The sequence below is a fragment of the Primulina huaijiensis genome, chromosome 1 (genome assembly GCF_012295235.1).
Source record: "Primulina huaijiensis isolate GDHJ02 chromosome 1, ASM1229523v2, whole genome shotgun sequence".
Taxonomy (NCBI): Eukaryota; Viridiplantae; Streptophyta; class Magnoliopsida; order Lamiales; family Gesneriaceae; genus Primulina; species Primulina huaijiensis.
Window position 1 is genome coordinate 19,273,783 of NC_133306.1, and position 24,031 is coordinate 19,297,813.

Sequence of the window (24,031 nt, forward strand, 5' to 3'; positions counted from 1 at the left end):
AATAATAATAATAATAATAATAATTATTATTATTATTATTATTATTGTTGTTGAAAATTAATATTTGAATATTGAATATTTGAATGTTGAATATTTGAATGTTGAAAATAAGAGTTGTAAAAATTAGAAATTTGTGTGTGATAATGAAGTTAATGATGTAATTTATTTTTGGATTATTTGTAAAGAAATTCTATAAATAGATATCTCATTTGTGAAGAAAATCACAATTGAATTGAGAGAAAAATATTATAAAGTGTGTAGTGTGATAATTTTGAGAGTTTGAGATTTTTACTTTTTACCGTAAATTTTTACTTTTTCACGACAATTATTATTATTATTGATGATATTTGTTTGGTATTAATTGCAGGGCCTAACATAGGAGTAAGAGAAACCAATCAATACTAGAACAGTAGACCTGTTTAAAAAAGATTCACACTGGATAGAAGGCAAAAAAAATGAAAACAACATAATAGAATGCATTCCAATAGAAATCACTTTAGATAATATAATGCACACATTCCATTGGACAGTCGAAGTGCACAACCCATTATGGTGGTACATATTTGAGTTAGTTGATGTCTGAATTTCGATTTGATACTTACATAGAGGATGTTCAAGACACGTGACTAGACAAGTCAAACTATTATCAAAGTTATCAATTGTGGTGAACCTAAAATCACTTTTGGAGATATTTCTAAAGGTAAAACCGTATGTAAAGATAAGATTGTATAAATAAAATATTATCATTAATGATTATTAGTTGAAATTTGTGTTATAACTTGATTAATATTAGTCAACTATGTGATAATGAATATTTGGTAGTGTTTCATAAGTACACATGCACAATCAAAGATGATGATTCTAATATTTTATTACAATGATTTAGAAGTGGTAATATATAAGATAAATTGGGAATATGTTCAACCCGACACTCTTACATGTTTTATTGCATCTTTTTCTAAAAAATATTGGTTATGACATAAACACTTGAATCATTTGAAATTTAGATCGTCAGTCAATTATTTGTGTAAGATAAATTTATTTGATGGTCTACGGGAAATAGAATATTTCAAGAATCATATATATTCTGCATGTCTATTAGACAAGCAAGTAAGATATAGTTTTAAGCATAAAGATAGTAAATTGACATCTCGTTGCTTGAAATTATTGCATATGGATTTATTTTGACCTATACCCATAATGTGTTTTGGGAGAATGAAATAAATGTTGGTTATTATTGATGATTTTTCTAGATTTACATGGGTATTATTCTTACGTGAAAAAGATCATACACGCTCTCAATCGATTAAATTTCTTAAATGTGTTCAAAATGAAAAAATGTTTCAGTTATTAAAATTAGAAGTGATCATGGTACTGAATTTATTAACAAAGGTTTGAAAGTCTATTTAGCAGAACAGAGAGTTCAACATGAATTTTCAGTAACAGGACCCCTCAACAAAATAGAGTTGCTAAAATAAAAAAATAGAACCTTAAAAGAAGCGGCACAGACCATGCTGCTATTTAAGACATTTCAAAATAATTTTGGATAGAAACAATCAACAGTGTTTGTTGTACTCAAAACCAAACCATGACCAACAAGAAAGATGAAAAAACACCTTATGAAATATATTAATGTGAGTAAGCTTAATGTTTCTTATTTTCATATTTTTTAATGTAAATGATATATTAAAAAGTAAATGATATATTCATAACAATGGTAATAATCACTTAACTGCTTTTGGTTCTATGACATATGATGTCATTTTTCTTGGTTATTCTGCTATTAGCAAAGCATTTATGGTGCTTAATCAGAAAACCTTAAATGTTGAAGAAACCGTACATTTAATTTTTTTTAATGAATTTCTCATTACTCATGAGAAATATAACATGAATGATTTAAGAATTAGAATGGAAAATATTCATCTAGATGAAAGACAACGAGGAAGACATAAATCTACCTAGAAGATCTATTCAGTCTCCTGAGCTAGTTGTACCTGAGATGCAACCAGAAGCAAAAATCAGTAGAAGACAAGATCAAGTGATTGAATAAAATTATTCAAGAAGATGATGAAGAGATCCCAATGCAAATTTACAATCCTGATCCAATATCTTGGTTCAAAAAAGAAAATTTCGATTGTTATAACATCAATGACAAAAGCATAAAATTCGACCGCTGGAAGTTGTTTTTCACAACTTCTCATGGATTGTAAAACAACAATGAGATTATGGAATTCAATCTTCTGAATCAGCTAATTGCATACAATCTAGTGTTTCATTCAAGAAACAAGCATATTGACATTAGACATCATTTCATTAAAGATTACATAATGAAGAAATATATCAATTTGGAATATGTGTATACCGAAGAACATGTTGCCGCTATCTTTACCAAACCATTGTAAGAAGCTAAGTTTTCTTATTTTAGAAATTTTTTTGGAATTTTTTTTATCTATCTTAATTTTTGTATATGCTTAGGGGGAACAACATTTTGATTGGTGGAATTCATATAATCCCTACCAAATTCAGTTTTGGTGATCACACTGATAAGACAATTGCTCTACTGAAAATATACCTCTACTGTTTTTAGTATAATTATAATGGATTGACTTTATCACATATTGTGATCATCTATTCGATTTTGATTATTAACCTTTTAAGGACAATCAATAGATTTATTTGTCTTAACATTTTAATTTTAAATATATTTAAACCACAAACATGTTTTCACGTGTCTATGTGTTTTATCCTCTTTGGATGTCCATTGGATTTTCACCAGCTTTTCAAGGTAATGCGATATAAAAAATAAAAACGAAACATCTCTTGTTTCAAAAAAATGAAAGAAAAACATAAATTAAAATGAAAATAAAGTAACAATTATTTTTATTAATAATATTTTTTTATTTGATCTGAATACAATTTTTTTTACATTTAATGACATTCATTAATAAATTTAATTATAATTTTTTGAGTAGTTAATGTTTTAAATAACTTATTTTAGGAATAAAAAGTATTGATAAATTTACTAAAAATAAAAAACAAACAATAAAGGGCATCATAGAAAATTTATAGAACAAAAACTAAATATGATGTGCATTTAAGAAAAATGTGATGTGTGAATAACACTACCTTTTTAAGTTTTCAAAACAATTAATTTTAAATAATTTGATTTGCAATTGAGAGATATAATAATAGCTTCTTTAAACTCTTCGACCAAATTAGAAAAGGATAGAGATCATATTTTTAAATTTTTTTAATGAAACTGGAGCATATTGCTTAATTGTTCAATCTATAAACTAAAAATCCATAAGTATTTATTTTTATACATTAATATCAAGTGTCAAATTTTGTTTCACAAGGAATGATCGAGGAGGTCGAATTCAAATATTAAAACTTTGAAAATGAAGTCACACAAAGTACATATGCTAGTTAATTGCCAAAGGTTAAAGTCACACCCTAAATCAAAGATGTAATTGCAGCCGGGCGTTTACAATTTCTAGAAGTCGATCGAATGACGATATCAAAGTTTGAATTTTAATAAATTCCAATTTTAAGACGAAAGATAAACAAATGCGATGATATTCTTATTAATTACATCCATAATATAAATACATATGAAACTTTTCTGGTCTGTGAAAATAATTAATCATAGCACGAAATCAAAATATGAGTCGAGTCGGCCATGTCTTATCCGACCAGCACCATTCGCAATTTTTATATAATTTGTATCCTCGATTTTAATCTTTTATTGAAGAGGTGTAAGGAGTGAGTCGTCTGCAATCACCTAGCAAGTGATAACGAATTTTATTCATGGTTTGAATTGATTAGAAAACAATGCAGTTTAAAATGGTTGGCATGTTATAGAAAACAAGTAATTTCTTATATCCAATTCATTTGAATTGAAATATTAAAATATTTAGTTTCCAACTGGTTAAAATGATGGGCAATGCATCAAGAGACTACTCTTCTGTTAATGATCTGATGGTGCTAGTTTCTCTCGGGCTTCATACATGTGTATGAGCAACTTGTGAAAATAATACATATTTCAAGAAAATTTGTAAATTATTTTTCTAAGTTTGCCTGATTTAGGTTTTGGTTTGTTAAGTAATCAAAATTTGGTTTTGGTGTAAATTTTTTTTTAAACGATAATTTTTTAGTCATATTTCGTTAGAATGTCGAGTGACATCGAATATTGCAAGCAATAATTGTGAGGCCCGGGGCCGAAGAGGGCGGGGGTGATCGCCGACGCCATCAGTTGCACGGACAATGAACGGCTCCTGTCAGGCTTCTAGGCGGAGGGAACATGAATGAACCGATCCCACACGGGAATGAGAGGGATTCCGAGACTGTTCAATGTAATAGACTGTACAGTTGAAGAAGACTTAAAAAGATTTGATATGTACTACTCATACCACGAAGGTGCATCTTCTTTTCGGTAGCTCATCACATAAGAACTCCAAAGTTAAGCGTGCTTGACTTGGGGCAATTTTGGGATGGGTGACCTCCTGGGAAGTTTCCTAGGGTGCGTGTGAGTGAGGGCATAAGCACGTTGGAAAGACTCGTCTTGGTACAGTGAGAACAGTCGTCGAATCGGTTTGGTACAGTGAGAACAGTCGTCGAATCTGGGGCGTTACAGTTGGTATCAGAGCCGACCTCTCTTAGTACGGTGTGGTTCGGGGACGAACCAAGCTGAAGCTGGTGGGCATGTGAGGCCCGGGGCCGAAGAGGGCGGGGGGTGATCGCCGGTGCCATCAGTTGCACGGACAATGAGCGGCTCCTGGCAGGCTTCTAGGTGGAGGGAACATGAATGAATCGATCCCACATGGGAATGAGAGGGATTCCGAGACTGTTCAATGTAATGGACTGTACAGTTGAAGAAGGCTTAAAAAGATTTGATATGTACTACTTATACCACGAAGGTGCATCTTCTTTTCGGTAGCTCATCACATAAGAACTCCAAAGTTAAGCGTGCTTGACTTGGGGCAATTTTGGGATGGGTGACCTCCTGGGAAGTTTCCTAGGGTGCGTGTGAGTGAGGACATAAGCACGCTGGAAAGACTCGTCTTGGTACAGTGAGGACAGTCGTCGAATCGGTTTGGTATAGTGAGGACAGTCGTCGAATCTGGGGCGTTACAATAATGATGGAGAACACTGTTAATGTGTCTGATATCATATCAGTATTCCGACGAAAGTAGACACAAAAACAAAAGGAAAAAGAAACTCGTAGGACGAAAAGCAAATGGCTCATTTTTTTAATTTTTTTTTGCTTAAAGATGTTTGAATGTGGTCAGCAGCTTTGATTTTCAGTAGGCTATCCCTCTGTTTTTCCATAAAGTTGTAACTCATGGTTAATGAAAGATGGTTTTCATGCCTAAAAAAAATTCTAGGAAATCATATACGAAGGATCAATTTTCAATTACGCAAAGGTGCATTGTACGTTGTGTTAGAGTACGTTCCAAGTGAGCTAACTTTTGGCTTAGACTTTTTTCACTCTTGTGTAAAAATAATTTTTATTTTAATAATATTTTACACTTTATTCAATTATGATATTTACTTTTTCTATATACACATAGAAGCTGCATAGATAAATATCTTGAATACAATATGATACCGTGAGGTCGTACATATGATGGCGATCATGACATTCATTTATAAGTTATTGTATATTCTAAATGTGTTCTTAGTCGATTAAACAATCTAAAATAAGGATAAAGACTCGAGTGAGACTACCACGTTTTATTGGTAGGGACATGAAGATGTCAAAACATACAGACGAGTGATCACATGATGAATCACTGAAGAACCCTTCATCGAAATTTCCAAGTGGTTATCGTTTATCGAATGTATAAGTCCATGTTTATTGTTTTATACCATTAGTCCTTTGATTTTAGGCAACATGGAGGCTCTAGTACTAGCTGTGTAGATTCGTTTATCGACTCCATGAGAGTCACGAGGTGACGAGGTTGGGTGTAATTCAGATATATATAGGAGCCGATGCATTGTAGTCGGGGATTCAACATTCACCTACAGGTGCAGATATCCTATGTGATATGACGAGTTAATAGTGCAATGAATATCTGGCCAAAGTATAAGTTGCGCTTTAAGGAAAAATGTTTTCTTAGTTGCATACACGATACCACTATGATTATTCAAAATACATCACATCGTTTTCAAATTCATTTGTAACTCTAGACATATCAATGATTGTAGATTTGATCAGGATACATGATTTGAAAAAACCGTACTGTATGCTAACAATAATTTGCTGGTTCTTGCAGATGCTATTAGTGATACCTAGGGGATCATGAGACGATGCTACTAGAAATTCTTACCATGATGTGATAGAAGGAATCAGACTTGAGTTCTGACATTCTTGATCAAGAGATTAAGAAAAAGAATGAGGTTAATTAGGATAAGTACCTGAATCACATGAAGTTATGAACTCACAGTTAGCTGTATATCTGAATAATTGAGAATTTCACAAGTATTGATTTATATGTATTTGATGATTAAGTTAGATGGACATCAAACATATTACTTATAAAAGAATTTATAAGTAGATTTCATATTTAAAAGTTTTGAAAGTTAACTTAACTGCTAGTTTAATGAGAAGAGTGCAACTGCCTAATTTAGTGAAGAAGTTCCAAAATAAACAGCTGCAAAAATGAATAAATGAAAAATTTTAGCTTCAAAATTTTCACTTTTCATTATAATAATGAGATTTGTACCATCGTCATATCAGCATTGTTTAATCATCGATCAAGATTATGATGAAATCACAATTATTTAATTAGTAAATTTAGAATATTTTAATTAAATATTAATTAAGTAGTTTTTACTACAATATAAAAATTCTCAATGAATATTCTTGAAGGATCTAGTATCAACTAATTAAATAATAGTTATTTAATTATATTATGTAATGTCAAAAATTGAGAATACTACATGAGATATTTGAAACGAGAGAGACACTTAATCTATAAGAGTTCTAGTGGGATCATGACTCAACCATGGAGTGCTCTTGATAGATTGAGATTCAATGGAATTGAGATATGATAAATAATGTTTGTCAAAAGTTGATAACACATAGCACAAGAAAATATACACTTAGATTATCTCTACTAACTCTCTCCTCTCAACTTAAGGATTTCAACCATCACCTTGAGAAGGATTCCAATGGCCGAGCTCCTCCCCATGTCGTCGTACACCGCTGCCACTGCCACCATTGTTTGCCAACTTCCAACGATCAAATCTCAAAATTTGGTCTAGATCTCTAGTTCGATATATACGAAGAGTACAATCTTCAATCAAAGAATTGATTAGGAGATTGAAAACGGTGATTGATCTAGTAGATCGTTCATAAGAATTTACAAGAAGGACTATCTGCGCTAATGTCAGAATAATTTGGTGTTCAACGTTTAAAATGCAAAACTAAATAATCCTAAAATCTTATGTATATGTTTGCCAAAGAAAATTTTGATCGTCAAAACTGAAAATTAATAAAAATTTTAAACTTCTGCTGCGTCTTGTGTAAGAGAAAACGGTACTCCAACAGTGATATCAGAGCTTAGGTTCTCAATCGTATAATTTGTATTGTTTGCAGTTGTTGAATCGCGTTGAGTTTTTTGATTTTAACTGTTTAAAAAATTCCATAAATATCATGCCTTGAAAAGATAATTTTTTAAAAAAATTCTACGCTTTGGGCAGCGACGATTATCTAGAATAATTTAAAATAATTTTTTAGCAGATTTGGGCTCGGCAGCGTACTGCCCTACTCAAATCAGGGCTTCTTGCCAACGCTTCCCAAGAAATTTGCGCAGCTGGCAGTGCACGGGCAAGGTGCTCGAGGTGGTCTTGGGTAGCCCTAGCCCACGAGCTCGGGTGATATTTTATTATTTTTGAAAAATTATTGGCAAATTTGATATTTAATGGAAATTCGACTAATTTACTTTTGAAATTAATTTTTGATAAAATAATTAAATTTTATTATAAAATAAATAATTAAAATATGATTTTTATTATTTATGGTAAAGTTATAAATTAATTGGATAATTAAATAAATATATTTATTTAATTTGTTGATTTATTTTTAATTATAGCGGGTGACGACAAATTTACAAGAAAAGAATATAATGATAATATATGATATTATATCGATAATATATTATATGATGTGATTTTATATAATATGTGATATTATACTTAAAAAGATAACCAATAGCAATGAACAATTTTATAGGTGTATGTTATGATTTTCCACATTTTTTATTTTTAATTATTTGAAATTTATTAAAGTGGACCTGATTTATAAAGTGAACTTGGTTTATGACCCGTACATCTACCCCTTGAATTTGTATCTCAATGTTCTATGAAAATTTAATATAAAAATTAGATTTATTGAGAAATCAAGAATTGAAGATGGTGAGCCAAAATCATCAAGAGTTTTGAATGTCGAAAACATGTGAAATATTGAAAGCTTATGTAATATTGCATTTTGACATGTAAATATTGAAAGCTTATGCAATATTGCATTTTCATTTATGCATTTAACTAAGTTTTGGACTTGAATTAGTGTATGACTCCCACGGATCAAATAGATCTTGGTTATCGATCATCATTTGCTATTTATAATATATCTGATATATTATAAATAATCAATATGTACGTTTTTATTATTATAATAACACGAGTTGCATGAATCTAGCAAACACACAAACAAACATGTCATGATTTTAAAATTAAATGATTAGAATTACTCATTTTGAATAAGATTCGAAATTGATATCAAGAACATAAATAAAAAATTGAAAGTTAATATTTTATTGCCTTCCATCAATGGTGTTTGCATGATGAACGCTACCGGGATCAATTTTTGTCCCATATTATTGGGGAGACTTGGACCCCGGAAAATTGTGACTTCCACTGACATAATTGATGTGAATTATGTGGAACTCCAGTGAATTCGGTTCATATTATTGGAGGATCTCAGGGCGGCCATCCACTAAAATTCAATATTGTTGGATCGGGCTCGACATGTGAAGAGAAACGACATCATATTATTGGGCCGTCATCAAACGTAAGACAAATTACGTGTGGGATTAGGCTCTACCTTTTAATCATGCTTGAATGATATTATTCAGGATAATGATTTAGCAATTCGGTCTTGCGTAATCAATAAGAAAATAGGATTTCCTATTTTATCAAAGAGGGGTGAAAATATAAAATTAGTGGGAGGTAATTCATAAAACAAAAGTCCATATTTTATGTTTTATAAAATATTTTAAAATAACCAGTAACGTTTATTTTGTTTCAAATTTCAGTATACTTGTGACTTCGTCGCAGAATCTATTATTTATTATTCTTGATGAAAACAAGCTAACAAGACCAAATTATCATGACTATCTAATGAATTTAACAATTCAAACTTTTTGAAACAATCCATGATCGTAGTTTCATTATAATTCCGATAGACGACCAAACATCTCTGATGTGACAAATGTACATCACTCATTATAATGATGTAAATTCAAAATTTTAGAAAAACCACCAAGTCAAAGTCAACTGTCTCTTACTCAATTCCGACAGCTCCCAATTTTGGAACTCTCCACAAAATTCAGGTAATTGCAATATCCTCAAATTTTTATCAGTCATGTTAAATCTCACAACTTCCAAATATAAAATCGACTTACAAAAATCTTTATAATTCAAAATTTTGATCTCCATCAAACCACATTCACCAAATTCAAATCTTTGAATTTGACTATCTCAATGGTTCAGTGATACAGCTAACCGTGAGTTCACAAGTCATGTGATTCAAGACATGCATCCCTTATACCAGCTTACCCATGTTAGCCTCATTCTATGTGTCAACCCTTGATCACAAGAACGTCAAAACTCATATCTGATTTCACCCATCGAATCATGGTAAGAGCGCCTAGTAGCATCGTCCCATGATTGCCTAGGTATCACTGATAGTGAATGTAAGAAACAGTAGGTTATGGTTAGTGTACAGTTTAATCCTTTCATCTCATATAACCTGACTAAATTTGCAACAATTTGCATATCGAGGTTTACATGTGAATTCGACAACAATTCGATGTATCTTTGAGTAATAATTTCTGCATCATATGTTCAACTAGGGAACCACTTTACCCTAAAGCAAATATGATTTTCCAACCAGAGATTCCTTGCACTGTTAACTCGTCAGATCACATAAGATATCCACACCTATAGATGAGCGGCGAATACTCAAATACAACGTATTGGTTCTTACATATGTCAAAATTACATTGAACCTCATCATTTGTTGAGCCTCGCGGAGCCGGTTAATGAGTCAAAGTGTTTCACTAGTATATAGATCTTCTATATTGTCCGGGGTCTTAAGGACTATTGGCGTACGACCATAAGTGCAGACTTATTCACTCGATAAATTATAAATACTTGAAAAGTATAAGGGAAGGTTGTTCAGTGATCCATCATATGAGCACTCATCATGTATGATTGGATATTCCATGTCCTTACGAATAAAATGTGGTATACAAAATCACATATGCTAGTGTCGAGTTCGAGCGATTTTTATCCTTATTTTAGACGACTGAAAATCGACTAGGAATAAGTTTAGAACGTACAATAATTTTTAAATGTGTTTCATGATTGCCATCATATGTACGACTTTAATGTACCATAATATATTTAAAATTTTTATATTTGCATCTTGCATTAATATACAAATAAAATTAATTTTATAATGCATAAAATGTAAATATTATTAAAATAAAAATCGTTTGTAACATAGAGTCAATAAAACCCAAGTCACAAGTTGATTTTTCAGGCACCTACTCTAATACACGCTACCTAAGAAACTTCACATGGTTCATTCATCCTAAAATTTCTCTAAGTCAAGCCCACTTAAATTTAGAGTTTTTAAGTCAATAATTTCAGGAAAGAATGTCTTGTTGATATGATTAGTATCTATTAAATTTTTTAAACACTTTTCAATTATACAGTCTCGTATATGCCTGCATAGTTTTGGAATCCCTCTCGTTCTGGTGTGAGATAAGTTCATTCATGTTCTCCTTTACCTAGAAGTCTGTCAAGAGCCGCTCTTTGTCTGTGCTATCTCATGGAACCGACGATCGTTCTCCGCCTTCTTCGACCTCGACCGTTACATCGTGAGAAACAAGATGCTCTATATCGTGTTGTATTGGTCAGCATGCATGACAAACTTACACTCTATGTTTGAGGATGTTAGGCAGGTAATTGATTTCTAAAAAGTGCCATATTCGAAACCATTCAAATTCATGAATTTTTCAATTGATTTTCCAGATAACATTTAAGATTATTAATGACAAAACAAAAGTTATAGTCAAAATAAATAAACTATAATTTATAATTATTTTAGATAAAATAAAAAATAATATGTATAACTATAGTTTTAATTTCAAGTCTAAAAAGTTTGTAGCAAAAAGATAGATACCCCTAGCCAGAAGACTCTTAAATCGACACTTTTTTTTTTTAATAAACGGATAATTTGATTCAAAAGTCATCAACTATAGACTACGTGAGGAGACTGTGAAGGAGTGGTGATACTATAAATAGGGCATTATTTCTTCGTGCTATCACACAAAATATTGGGACATTTCAGTTAACATTAATTAATATTTCAAGCATAAAATTTACAGATATTCCGATGGCAACTGAACGCATTATCATCCTGGCTATTATTATAGCCAGTGTAGTATCTGTTGCATCTGCCGTTGCCGGAACCGCAACTTACTACACTGTATATCTTCGTAAGTTTGCTTTAATTTCTTTTAAAACAAATTAATTTTTTTTAAAAATTATAATTTTAGTAATTTAACTTGTCTATATATATATACACACTACTGATATAATTTCTATAATTGAATGTTACTATTGAAAAAAATACAAGGAAATTCCCTTTCTAAAATTATTAATGTTCAAGAATGCATACGTTTAATTCTGTGGTAATTTTTTTTAATAATTTTATGGATTTGCAGCATCTGCATGCTATGGATATCAAGACCAAGGTACAATGATAGCAGCTGCAAATAGAGACCTTTACGACAATGGTGCGGCATGCGGGAAAAACTATAGGGTGAAGTGCACTGGACCCACCAATCAAGGCGTACCACAGCCGTGCCGGAACGGCGAAATCATCGTTAAAATCGTGGATCTTTGCCCTGGATGTGGAACCAATCAGCTTGACCTCTCTGAGCAAGCTTTCTCCACAATTGCCGACCCGAACGCTGGAAAGATCCAAATCGAATATAACCCGTAAGCAAATTATACACACACACACACACACATATATATATGTATATCCTTTGATACGTATATATTAAGGAATAACTCATAGCATTTTGTAAGTTATGATAATCTGATTTCAGCCAAATTAAATATACATGGAGTTATTGACAATTGTTATATTTGTTGTATTAAATTGCAGGGCTTAAATTTGGAATGAGAGAAAACAAATAAACTTGATCATCAATGGTAACAATCCCCTCCCCTAACTAAAAAATAAAATAAAATTAATAAGCTTTGATTTAGCATTTTCCTAGTGGAAATAATGTGTCGTATGTTATATCCTTAAAATAAAACGCATAGGATAAAAATTTATCTGCTAACGTTGGATGATGTGTCTTTACCATTGTAATACTTCTCTGTAAATGCATAGTTATAAATTTAGGATGACATTTTAAAAAGAAAATTCATTTTGGTATATGAACTATATATTGATAAATTGAAAAATTGGTAAATGAACTATTGTATTAACAAATTGGTACACATACTATCAAACAAAAACTCAATTGTACCCTTCACCTAAATTACTTTAAGTCCAATTACAATTAACAAATTCAATTAGGTACACATTTTTATTTTCAAGATTATTTAATTTATTTTAATGATTATTTTTTAAAAAAAAATCAAATTTATTTAAAAATCATATTATGATAAATAATTATCAACTCAACTATACAAATGCATTTTTATAACATTTATAAAAATATAATAAATAAATATTTGTCATCAGAGTTCAGAAATATTGTTTTCGGACACAAAAAAAAAAACAATCACTATTTTAGTTTTTCAAAATATGACAATGATCCGTTGGAATTCGGGACGTAAATCGACAATGAATGAAATTTTTCATGCGATGTCGTATCGATGCTTATGCAACCACGTGCCATTGATTTTTTTTTTTTTTGCAGAAGATTTGTCTTTTCTTGATATATAATTTTAACATGTAATACTTTCTCGAATTTCAATAGAGCAACACCAAATTTTGAAAAACTAAAATGATGATTATTTTTTTTTCGGTAATCCAGAAACGATATCTCCAGCCTCGGGTGACATATATTAAATTACTTTTTTTTTATCAATATGATAAAAAAAAATTAGTTTTATAATTTACTTGATAACTATTTATAATAATATAAATTTTAAATGAGTAAAATTCATTTTGATACATGAATTATTGATAAATAGCAATTTGGTACGTGAACTATTTATAAATTTACAAATTCATACATGATCAAGCTAAAAAAATCAATTTTACTCTTGACCTTAATTGCGTCTAGTTATCATTAATAACCTATTTAGGTGCACACTTTTATGTTCAAGATTATTAAATTAATTTTATTGATAATTTTTTTAAAAAATTAAATTTATATAAATTTTTAGTTATGATAAATAAATATACAATTAATTTTTTTATCATATTGAAAAAATATAATATATAAATACCGGTCTAGATATAAGAGGTATTGTTTTTTTATCGAAACAAAATTTATCATCATTTTAGTTTTTCAAATTCTGGTATCGATATGTTGGAATTCGGAAAATGTTCAATATGAGAGTTATAGATCTAGAATGTGTGAGATTTTTCATGCGCTGTCGTATCGGTGCTTCAGCCACCATGCATTATTGAAAAGTCAAGAAACTTAATTTGAAGTACAAGTTGAAAATCAACTAAATTTACCAGAATTAATGTATAAATAAAATACAGAAATTTTAATTTCGGTCATTGGAGTTACACAAATCGTGAATGAGTGAGATTTCTCATATGTTGTCATGTTCGTGCTTCGACTACCATGGACTATATTTTTCCAAAATATTTATATTTTCGTGATCTATCTTTCATGATGTTGAATACTTTCTCAAATTCCAACAAATCAATACTAGATTTTGAAAAAATAAAATGGTGATAATTTTTTCTTAACTCGTGCGAATACAATACCTCTAGGTTTTGGTGACTTATACTTATTTATTTTATTTTTATCAATATGCTAAAAAAGTGAATTGTATATTTTTTATTTTACTTTTTTAACCATCATTTGTTATTTATTATGTTATTTCAGTTCATCTATGAAAGATCAGTATCTTTTAAATACTTACATTTTGTTTCAGTTTTGACATTACTAAAGAGGATAAATTGTTAAGATAAAATTTGGACTTAAATTTTGGTGATTATCCAAAGAAATTTAATTGTCTAGTACTACTATATTTGAAAATAAGACAATGACACATGACATTCTCTGCAAGATTCTCGGACATCCAGTATAATTGTGAGTATCAGCCATATTTATGAACGTTGAATCCTCTTCTATAAAAGTAGAAGACATCATAAATGTTTAAAACCAACTGCAACTCTGAATCTTACGTATCATTGAGCATTCTCCGATTTTTCGGGATCTCTAAAAGTCTTATTTCAAGCTAATTTGTACACGTTGAAAAGTTCAATTATATTGTTTAAGGATCATTGAGTGCACATGTTTATTCTCAGTTATCATCTGGAGTACTATGAGGATTATTGTAACTGTCAGAAAAGTGTTTCTGAATAGATTGAGTTTGGAATAGTTGCTAGGAGTTTCAGCTCAATAGAGTTTGTGAATTGAGTTGAAGTAGGTTTGCACAAAAAATTGTACTGTTCAAATCTTTTAGTGGAACCCTTCTGGAATCAGAAAAAGGAAAAACGTAGAAGCTATGTATTCGAACTTCCATAAACTATCTTCTCTATTTACTTTTAGTCATTTATTTATATCGTCTTATCTGATCTGAATATATTATTCACTTTGTATATTGAATTGTTTTCGTACTTATCTGTTAATTACTATACGTTCTTAGTATGATTGAAAAATTTACTTGAGTTACTCACACGAGTTAAGTTTGCAAAATCTGTTTGGCTAGGAAAAGAAGTTTACTCACTCATCTATCATCTTTTCGATCCTAGCATACATCTTAAAAAGGCCGAATGTGGGAACCTTCACGTCGGCCCAAAACATGACTCAGCCCATAAGCTCCAACATTAATGTGCACTAACTATATATTACAATGAATTAAAAGTTTTAAATTTCTTTGAATTATATTTTCAATACGTTTTTTACTGTGAAAGATGCAAAAATAACTTCGGAAGTAACAACCGTTGCTACGATATAATAAAATGTTTTTAGTTACATAATTAGGAACATATATGCCAACTAAAGTTAGTAAAATATGATTTCAACTCTTATTATCTTATCATAATCTCAAAAATAGCATATGTAGGATATTATTAATTTTTTTATTTCGTAAATATATTATAAAATATGGAATTATTGTACAACTAATTAACAGTTGAAAGTAGATATTTAATTAATAATTGAGGGTTTATTTAAGTCAATATTGATAATTGTTGAAGGGAATAAAGTTAAAATTTACCCAAACATAGTGCTTATCTTCTATTGGAGAATGTGAATGTTTTACTATTTGAAATTCCTCGTCGGATTCCGAAATAAATTAAATGTGTACATCAAATTTCTTGCATGTGTCCTCAATAAAAGAAAGTAAAACGCCTGATATATTCATGCATCTTGTTTCCACCTGCTATTTTTCCATATTCAATATACAACTTCATTGCACAAAACAGAAATAATACGAATAATCGCCAACTCCTTATAAAGTTGACCAATTTCTCACTAAGGGGATTAAACATGTAGAAATCTTTCAGACTTTTTCAATACATGAATACCTCAAAAATAAACAAATACACAACAACTTTAACCAAAAAAAAGAAAAATAAAAGTACAATCGAAGCTCAAGAGGAATAGCATGAACAAGAAAAGACGGATAGATTTGAACTGGATCAAAACAAAAAATATAATCATCGAAAGGTAGTCAAATGAGAAAGTAAAAATTAAACAAAAAAAAGTCTTGCAAGGTCAAGAAAAAATAATATTTTTTTTAAAAAATATATCATATAGCTCAGTCGGGATAGCACCTATGCCGCAATCAGGAATGTGTTATTCTTTTGAACAATTTCTTCTTCGCAAATGATAGGATTATTGGCTCCAATAAATCCATAAAATGTTTATCCTGGACAGATAACTGCATGGCAACAGGATTAATAAATGGATAAACGTGATGTGACGAAGAAAAGAAAGCCATGAAGTGAACAAGCTACGTTGTGGCGACTTAGGGAAAAAAAAAACGATTCTCCCTTTGTTATTGTACAGCGGAAATGGAGTCCAAAAGAAACAAATACAAACCTCCTAGGCAATAAAAAGATTATATTTATAACTAAAATTTATCGTAAGTGAAATTAATTAAATAAATTAAATCAAAATTTTCTGAAATAATTTATCATTCAATCTTATTGATTATTAAAATGACCGTTTCAACAGGCGAATATAAAATATGAAAAAAAATGCAAATATGAATATTTTATGTTTGGAAAATATTTAATTATACATACACAAATGTTATCTTATTTATTTTAAAAAAAATTGTATTTCGATAGCTAATAAGATTTAAATTTCTTAATATTATTATAGTTTTCCTGTTGAATAAAATTAAATGAGCGAGGGTAATTTGGGCAAACATTATTTGCTTTTCTTGCGATATTTTCTTACATAAAAAAAGCAGGGGAAGTTGGTGAAAAATCCCCAATCAAAACATTTATTTGGGTTCACTCTCTACCCACAAAATTGTGGTACTATATCATACAAATTGTGGTACACTTCATGTGGAAATGTGGTACTAAAAAAGTACCCAAAAACTGAACAAAAAAAAAACGACAAGCGGGGACGGAAGGCCAATCTCCCGAAAAAAGTATGTTAGGAAAAGTGAAATGGCAGTAAAAGGAGAAGTGACAGAACAAAACTAAAAAATAGCATCTGACTCTCAACTCTGCCCAAGAACACATCTTTTATCTTCTTACTTACGTTATATATCTCAAAGAATATCCAGTCGAAAGTACTTAATGCATAGCATAGGAACTCGATACTTTTTTACAGCAGATTTTAACTTTTAACAGTGACAGTGTGATATAAATAAAAAGGAAATTTATTAATTAATTAAAATGGAAATTTATTTTACTCTTTCTCAGAAATTAAATACTCTTTCTGACAATTTTTTTTTTTTTTTATATGTAACGCTGTTTTCATTTAAATGCTTTGCTCCTACATCATGGCTTCTGCAAGTAGTTCTTGTTAATTTTTATTTATTTGGATGATAAATGGGTAAATTGACTCTTAAAATCCCATCTTGTATTTGTGTTAATCTCTGGTCTACAAAAAAAATATTTTTGCATTATCTGGACTTATATGTCTCCTCACGAATTAATAATTAAAAATGATATTAATATATGATATTTGAATATCAATTGTTTCAAATAAATTACAAAATTCTTATAATATGAAATTATTTAATACGAACGATGACTATACATGTTAAGATACAAAAAATTTATTTTAAAAGCTAATGTTCAAAAATTATTATTACAAATTGACTTAAAATTAAGTATATAAAATATAATTTTTAGCTATATATGTAAACGTGAATGTGTTACACATATATATGGCTTAACAAGTTAATTTATTTGAGAACATAAATTGGTATTTTGAGAACCAAAATAATTAACAATTTTGAGGCACTATATTAAAAAACTTTAGGTAGACAAAATGAAATTTTCTATTTAAATTATATGTGATTAACATTTAAAAAAAATACATGGAACTAGCATTTAGTACACGTGAAAACTAGGCGTAGGCAACAGCTGGTATGTGATATGAGTGAGGAACAAATGATTTAAGGATAAGAGGATTCGAAGGCTAAACGAGTTAGTCTAGTTCGTGTGATTGTAAAAGAAATAATGGAAAGAATGTTTGTCGCTGTTATTGTAATATCAAATTATATAAATATGACAAAGACTTTAATTTGTAATCAATCAACAAAAATCAATAAAAATATCTTCTTTTGTCTCAAATTTCTCTCTAATTCCTACCTTCGTTCTAGGATTCCAACTGACTCGAACCAACCATCCTATCAGTCTGATTTCGTTTTACGTAATTACTATTCGATTTGTGTTTTATCAAATGTATAATCCGATACTAAAACCATTTTATTACGATATGATTTGGTTTTATAGTATTACGGTTTGGTTTATGCGATCGATTTATACTATTTTAGAAACTAATTCAATTAATTCATTATTCTATCATTCTAAAAGGTGTCAATTAATCATTTAAATTCATTTTATATAATTTTCATTTGATTTTTCGATGTTAAAAATATATAATTTGACAGTTGAATTATATTATTTTATTTTAATTTTTTTTTTAGTAAGNCAATAGCTCGGTTCTTGAAATATTGAACACCGATGAGTTAAATCGAGTTTGATTTTCAAACCAAGCGGAAGACACTCGAAATAATCCTTCGTAGAAACCGACTAAATATTTTGTAAAACATTTAAAATATATGCAAGTTGAATGAGTAAAAATATTTTAGTTGAAGCATTTTATTAAACGTTTGGTATGCAATATTTTGGCATTTGAAGAACGCAAAAAATGCTTCAACAACGTATCTTTAAAAACAGTGGAAATGATAAGTAAATGCAATAAATAAATAGAAACAAATTTGTTCATGGATGTTCAGAGATTAACAACTCCGATCCTACGTCACCCCTTCTTCCCCTTGGAAAGGATTCACTAGAAGACTTTGATTTATACAACACCTTATACAAACCCATTTCAACTTAGGACTTATCTTTTGCCTAATTGAAACTCCTAGCACACTCTCGATTGTAGGCCGCAACCTCACAATCCGCATAATGTTTAACGTCTCTTATGCCAAGACTACAGACACAATATTTAATATCTTTGTGTGAAGACTCACTCAACTAAACTTTGAAGTTCAACTCTCTTGCATATGTGTGAGTGATTGTGTGTGAGGAATTTATCCTTTAAAGTGTACATCTCAAATGTATCCTCACACAAGGGCTTTTGCTCTCAACTAGCAGATTTCTTCATGCTAACTGCCCATGCTTTGAATTCTCTTCAAAAGCTCATGTTTGATCTTCAAGATGTTGTATTTATAGGCCCCAACAAAGATATATACGTTAGACACATGAATATGACCGTTCGAAAAGTTTATGTATTGTTTCTGAAATTGCAACGGTCAAATTCTCCTTGCTAGACATTTTCCCGAGCTTAACCTGGTTGGTCAAGGGTTAGTCAGCGGTTGAACTCATGAGCGGTTGAAACTGCTCAGCGGTTGAAAATTGATCAGCGGTTGAAACTGATCAACAGTTGAAAAATGGTCAGCGGTTGAAAACTGATCAGCGGTTGAAAACTGGTCAACGGTTCAAACTGGTCAGCTATTCAATCTGGTCAGCATATCAACCGCAGCTCAACTGGTGTGCTGTGCAAAACCAGTAGTTTCATCTCCATTTATCAGCGTCTTAAGCTTCGATTCAGACTTTGACTTCTGAAGATGATTTGTAGATCATCATCTTATCTTTTCAACTCATACTAAATCGCTTCATTTCAATAACGAGCTGAGAGATATGGCCAAAATACCGCAACAGCTCATACAAAAATGATTGCTGTTTTCGTGCAATCAGTTTGTTCATTCATCAACCGGTTTGACCTAGATACCATTCAATTTTGCCCAACTGACGTGAAATACGACTTGTTTCAAATTGCGTTTTCCAATCAGTCAAGTTGGCAGATTGTCATTTAAGTGATCCAGCTGAGAGATATCATCAAAACACCAAAGCTCACCAGAAATTCAGTTTGTGCATAATTCAGTTTCAGTTTGCTTCTTGTGTTAATCACTTCACACTTGAGTAAATATGTTAGAAACACAATAACAAATTTTGTTAACATCAAAATCAAGATTGCAAATATGAAATGTTCCAACAATCTCTCCCTTTTTGATGATCACAAAACTTAGATAAACAATTGATTCAGTTTCTCCCCCTTTTTGTGTGAATCAAAAAATCGTATTTTCAAAATATTTTGACCACAAAATTTTCTCTCCCTCAATATTTAAAAATAATCTCTCCATTAAAATTATAATGAGTTCCCCCCTCTATTTTTGAAAGATTGAAATTTATAAAATTAGAAGAGTGACTAACCAATTTTCTCCATGGCTCATTTTTGCCGCAGCACATAAGCTCTGCCTTCAATGAATAAACTGCTTTCTCTCAAGCATCAATAGGCTGCAAATTTTATACCGTTATAATCCTCTACAAGTCTAGTTTGCAACGCAAAAAGCGGTTTGTCATTTGGACACTCGAGCAAGGAGATACGTCATTTTTCCTACAGTCGCTGCAAGCTGCACGAAAATTAAGTTTTGCATATATATGTTTAAAAAATGAAATTTTTGAATTTTAAACATCAAAATCAGTTTTAATGTTCTTTCAAGAACAACCCGCTCTGATACCACTTGTCAGGATCGGTTAGGGAGATATTCGTTGAGCTACAATAGCTCGGATCTTGAAATATTGAACACCGATGAATTAAATCGAGTTTGGTTTTCAAACCAAGCGGAAGGCACTTGAAATAATCCTTCGTAGAAACCGATTAAATATTTTGTAAAATATTTAAAATATATGCAAGTTCAATGAGTAAAAATATTTTAGTTGAAGCATTTTATCAAACGCTTGGTATGCAATATTTTGGTATTTGAAGAACACATAAAATATTTCAACAATGCATCTTTAAAATAATGAAAATGATAAATAAATACAGTAAATAAACAAAAACAAATTTGTTTATGGATGTTCGGAGATTAACAACTTCTACGTCACCCCTTCTTCCTCTCTGGAAGGATCCACTAGAAGACTTTGATTTATACCAAAAACTTTCTGGGGAAAGACAGTAGCCACTACTTGTTACCTAATCAATAGAAGCTCATCTAGTGCTTTGAAGTCCAAAACACCTATGGAGTACTGGTATGGTAAACAAGCTGATTACTCGAACCTAAAAGTGTTTGGGTGCTTAGCATATGCACATGTCAAGCAAGATAAACTAGAAGCAAGAGCTCTCAGATGTATATTCATGGGCTATCCACCGGGGGTAAAAGGATACAAGTTGTGGAATCGATCGGGATATATGAGTTGAAGGGATCGTACTGTACGCTAACCATAATTGAATGGTTCTTGCAAGCACTATCATTTGATACCTAGGGAATCACGTAAGAGATGCTGCTAGGAATTTAACATGATTGGTTGGGTACTTTCAGACTTAATTTCTGACGTTCTTATTATCAAGGAGTTGATAAGTAAGAATGAAGCAATTGGGGTATGCTCATATAAGGACATGTTTAGTCCCGAAATCACATGGAGATGCGAACCCACTGCTAGTTGTATCAATGAACTATTGATGGCCACATAAGTACTAGATTTCTAGATCTCGTTGAGAAGTAAAATAGTTCAATGTGTTGAATGGCTTATAAAGGGGTTTATAAGCGTAAAGAAAATAGAAGTATGACTTCGATAAGGAGAATGTAACTTTTAATTTATGGAAGTATTCTCAAAATTAAAAGTTGGCCAAATAAATAATGTATTTAAAAATTGTGATTTCCATAAACATTATTATGGACTAAATTAAATTAATTCAAGTGTTGAATTATTATACACTAGTGGACCTAGTAGAGTCCAAATAATTAAATTAATTCAAGTGTTGAATTAATTAAATAACATTGAGCCTTATAGAGCCCAATTAGAAATAATTATTAAACTAGTGGGCTTGAGTGAAATCAAGTAAAGTTTAAATGGTCTCAAATGTGTTTGAGACATTTAAATAAAATTCTATGGGCTTTGTAATTGTTACATGCCCAAATAGAATGCATGCATGGAAGGTGAAAGGTTGGAGGCTGCTTTTTCAATATCCAAGGCATGACATGCATATGCTTACTTTTACTTTTTACACAACCAAGAAAAGTCTTCCCCTTCATAAAACACATGTTGGCCGAAATTTTGAGAGCATAATTATCCTTCATTTTGGCTTCTTCAATTGTTGAAGAATCCTTACATTTCTCAAAGAAAAATCCTCTTATTTTTCTAGTGCAAAATAAGAGGGGTTCTACCTAGTTGGTGGTGGGCTTAATTTTTGAGCAGAGAATGCTCAAAGGAGAAGCTTGTAAATTGTCTTCCTTCCAGAGCTAAGTTGTTTACAACTTAGTTGGAGCCAAACATCAATCTTTTAAGATTGATAGGTAAAAATTCTAAACACCCGATGTATGACATTTTGTGTTTTGCTTATTTGCTACACTAATTTGTGGGGTGCTCGGTTTTTGTTCTTGTTGAAACAAATTTTTAAAAACTTCCGTTGCGCAACTGGACATCATAACCGATCGCCTTTCNTTAAAAACTTCCGTTGCGCAACCGGGCACCGTAACCGATCCCCTTTTAAGTGGTATCATGAGCTATTGTTACAATTTTGGTGTAGCAAATACATGATATTATGTTGAGGTCTATTTCTAACCGCATGAGACAATCAAAACAACAAATAGATGGCCGATTTTTGGGCAATTTTTGGGCAGCAAGTTGCTTTCCATTTCGGGAACCTCGGGCTGCCCGAAACGGGCAGCAAGGGGCTGCCCGAACCGCCCCATGTTTTAAATAAAAAATTTTTTTTGTTGGCCGGAATCCGATGACGGAGCTCCGGCAACGACGATGACGACTAGGGTTTCCAAAAGTGTTTGGAATATCAAAGTGTCATGGGCCTTGAAGTTGTTGGGCCATTAGATTGCTAATACAATTTGTGAATTTAAATGGGCCAAAATGTTTTTGGTGAAAAATGATTTTTTGGGCCCTTAAGTTTAAATCCACAAAAGTTGTACATATTATCTCATAAAATAAATAATTGAAGTTGGACTTTAATTATTTATAGTAAATGGTGATTTAAAAGAAATTCGGTTATAAATAAATTAATTAGAAATTAGACAAAAGAGTTTGCATACTTTGTTAATTTAGTTTATAATCGTGGCGGTTAGTGATTGGATCAAGATATATAATATTGGATCAATTGATTATTGTGATAATTAATTGATGGTGTATGATATGTGATATTATGCATGAAGGATGATCAAAAGCCCAAGCCCAATTTTCTAGGTGTATGCTAGGATATTTTGTGTAGAATGATTGTAATATTTATCAAATTTCAAGTGGGCTTGGTTTATGGCCCGTTCCCACCCCATGAGATGTATCCCTATTTGCCATGGATATTTATTTGTAAATATTAGTATAGTGGAAGATCAAGATTGGAAGATGGTGGCCTTGATGATTATGAAGATCGAAGACATGTAAATATTGGAAGCTTATGTAGAAGTTGCATTTGTATCCCATACATTTTCTTAGGATTGGACCTAGGCCCGTGCTTAGCTCACACGGGCTATTAGTATTGGGGCGATTTATCATCCTTGTTTTGTTTACTGTTTATAATATATGCATGATATGTTATAAAAAATGAGTATGTGCGTTATTATTATGATAATAACAAAGTTGCATTAATCCGGCAAACATACGATCAAACATGGCGAGCTTTTAAATAAAAAATTAATGATAAGACCTTTCTAAATTAAAAACCCTCATTTTGAATAAGATTCAAAATTAATATCAAGCCCAAAAAGGAGAATTATAAAGGTGTTTATAATTTTCATGTCTTTCATCGACAATGGGTGTATGATGAACGCTACCCATGTTCGGGGCTCGGATCATATTATTGGGGAGGGGGGCCTGGACACC

The 24,031-nt window shown here is 31.0% G+C and overlaps 1 protein-coding gene across 1 annotated transcript; it reads left to right on the forward strand.

The window, feature by feature from the left end:
• Positions 1-11,634: 11,634 nt before the first annotated feature.
• Positions 11,635-12,690, forward strand: LOC140958246 (EG45-like domain containing protein). Its single transcript, XM_073415662.1, has 3 exons — positions 11,635-11,789; positions 12,018-12,294; positions 12,467-12,690. Exons 1-3 carry the CDS (start codon positions 11,687-11,689, stop codon positions 12,471-12,473), a joined length of 387 nt encoding a protein of 128 aa, XP_073271763.1. The 5' UTR covers positions 11,635-11,686; the 3' UTR covers positions 12,474-12,690.
• Positions 12,691-24,031: the final 11,341 nt, after the last annotated feature.

Coding starts and splice junctions, on each gene's coding strand:
- LOC140958246 (XM_073415662.1), top strand. CDS start 11,687: ATGGCAACTGAACGCATTATCATCCTGGCTATTATTATAGCCAGTGTA. Junction 11,790..12,017: donor TTACTACACTGTATATCTTC/GTAAGTTTGCTT, acceptor ATGGATTTGCAG/CATCTGCATGCTATGGATAT.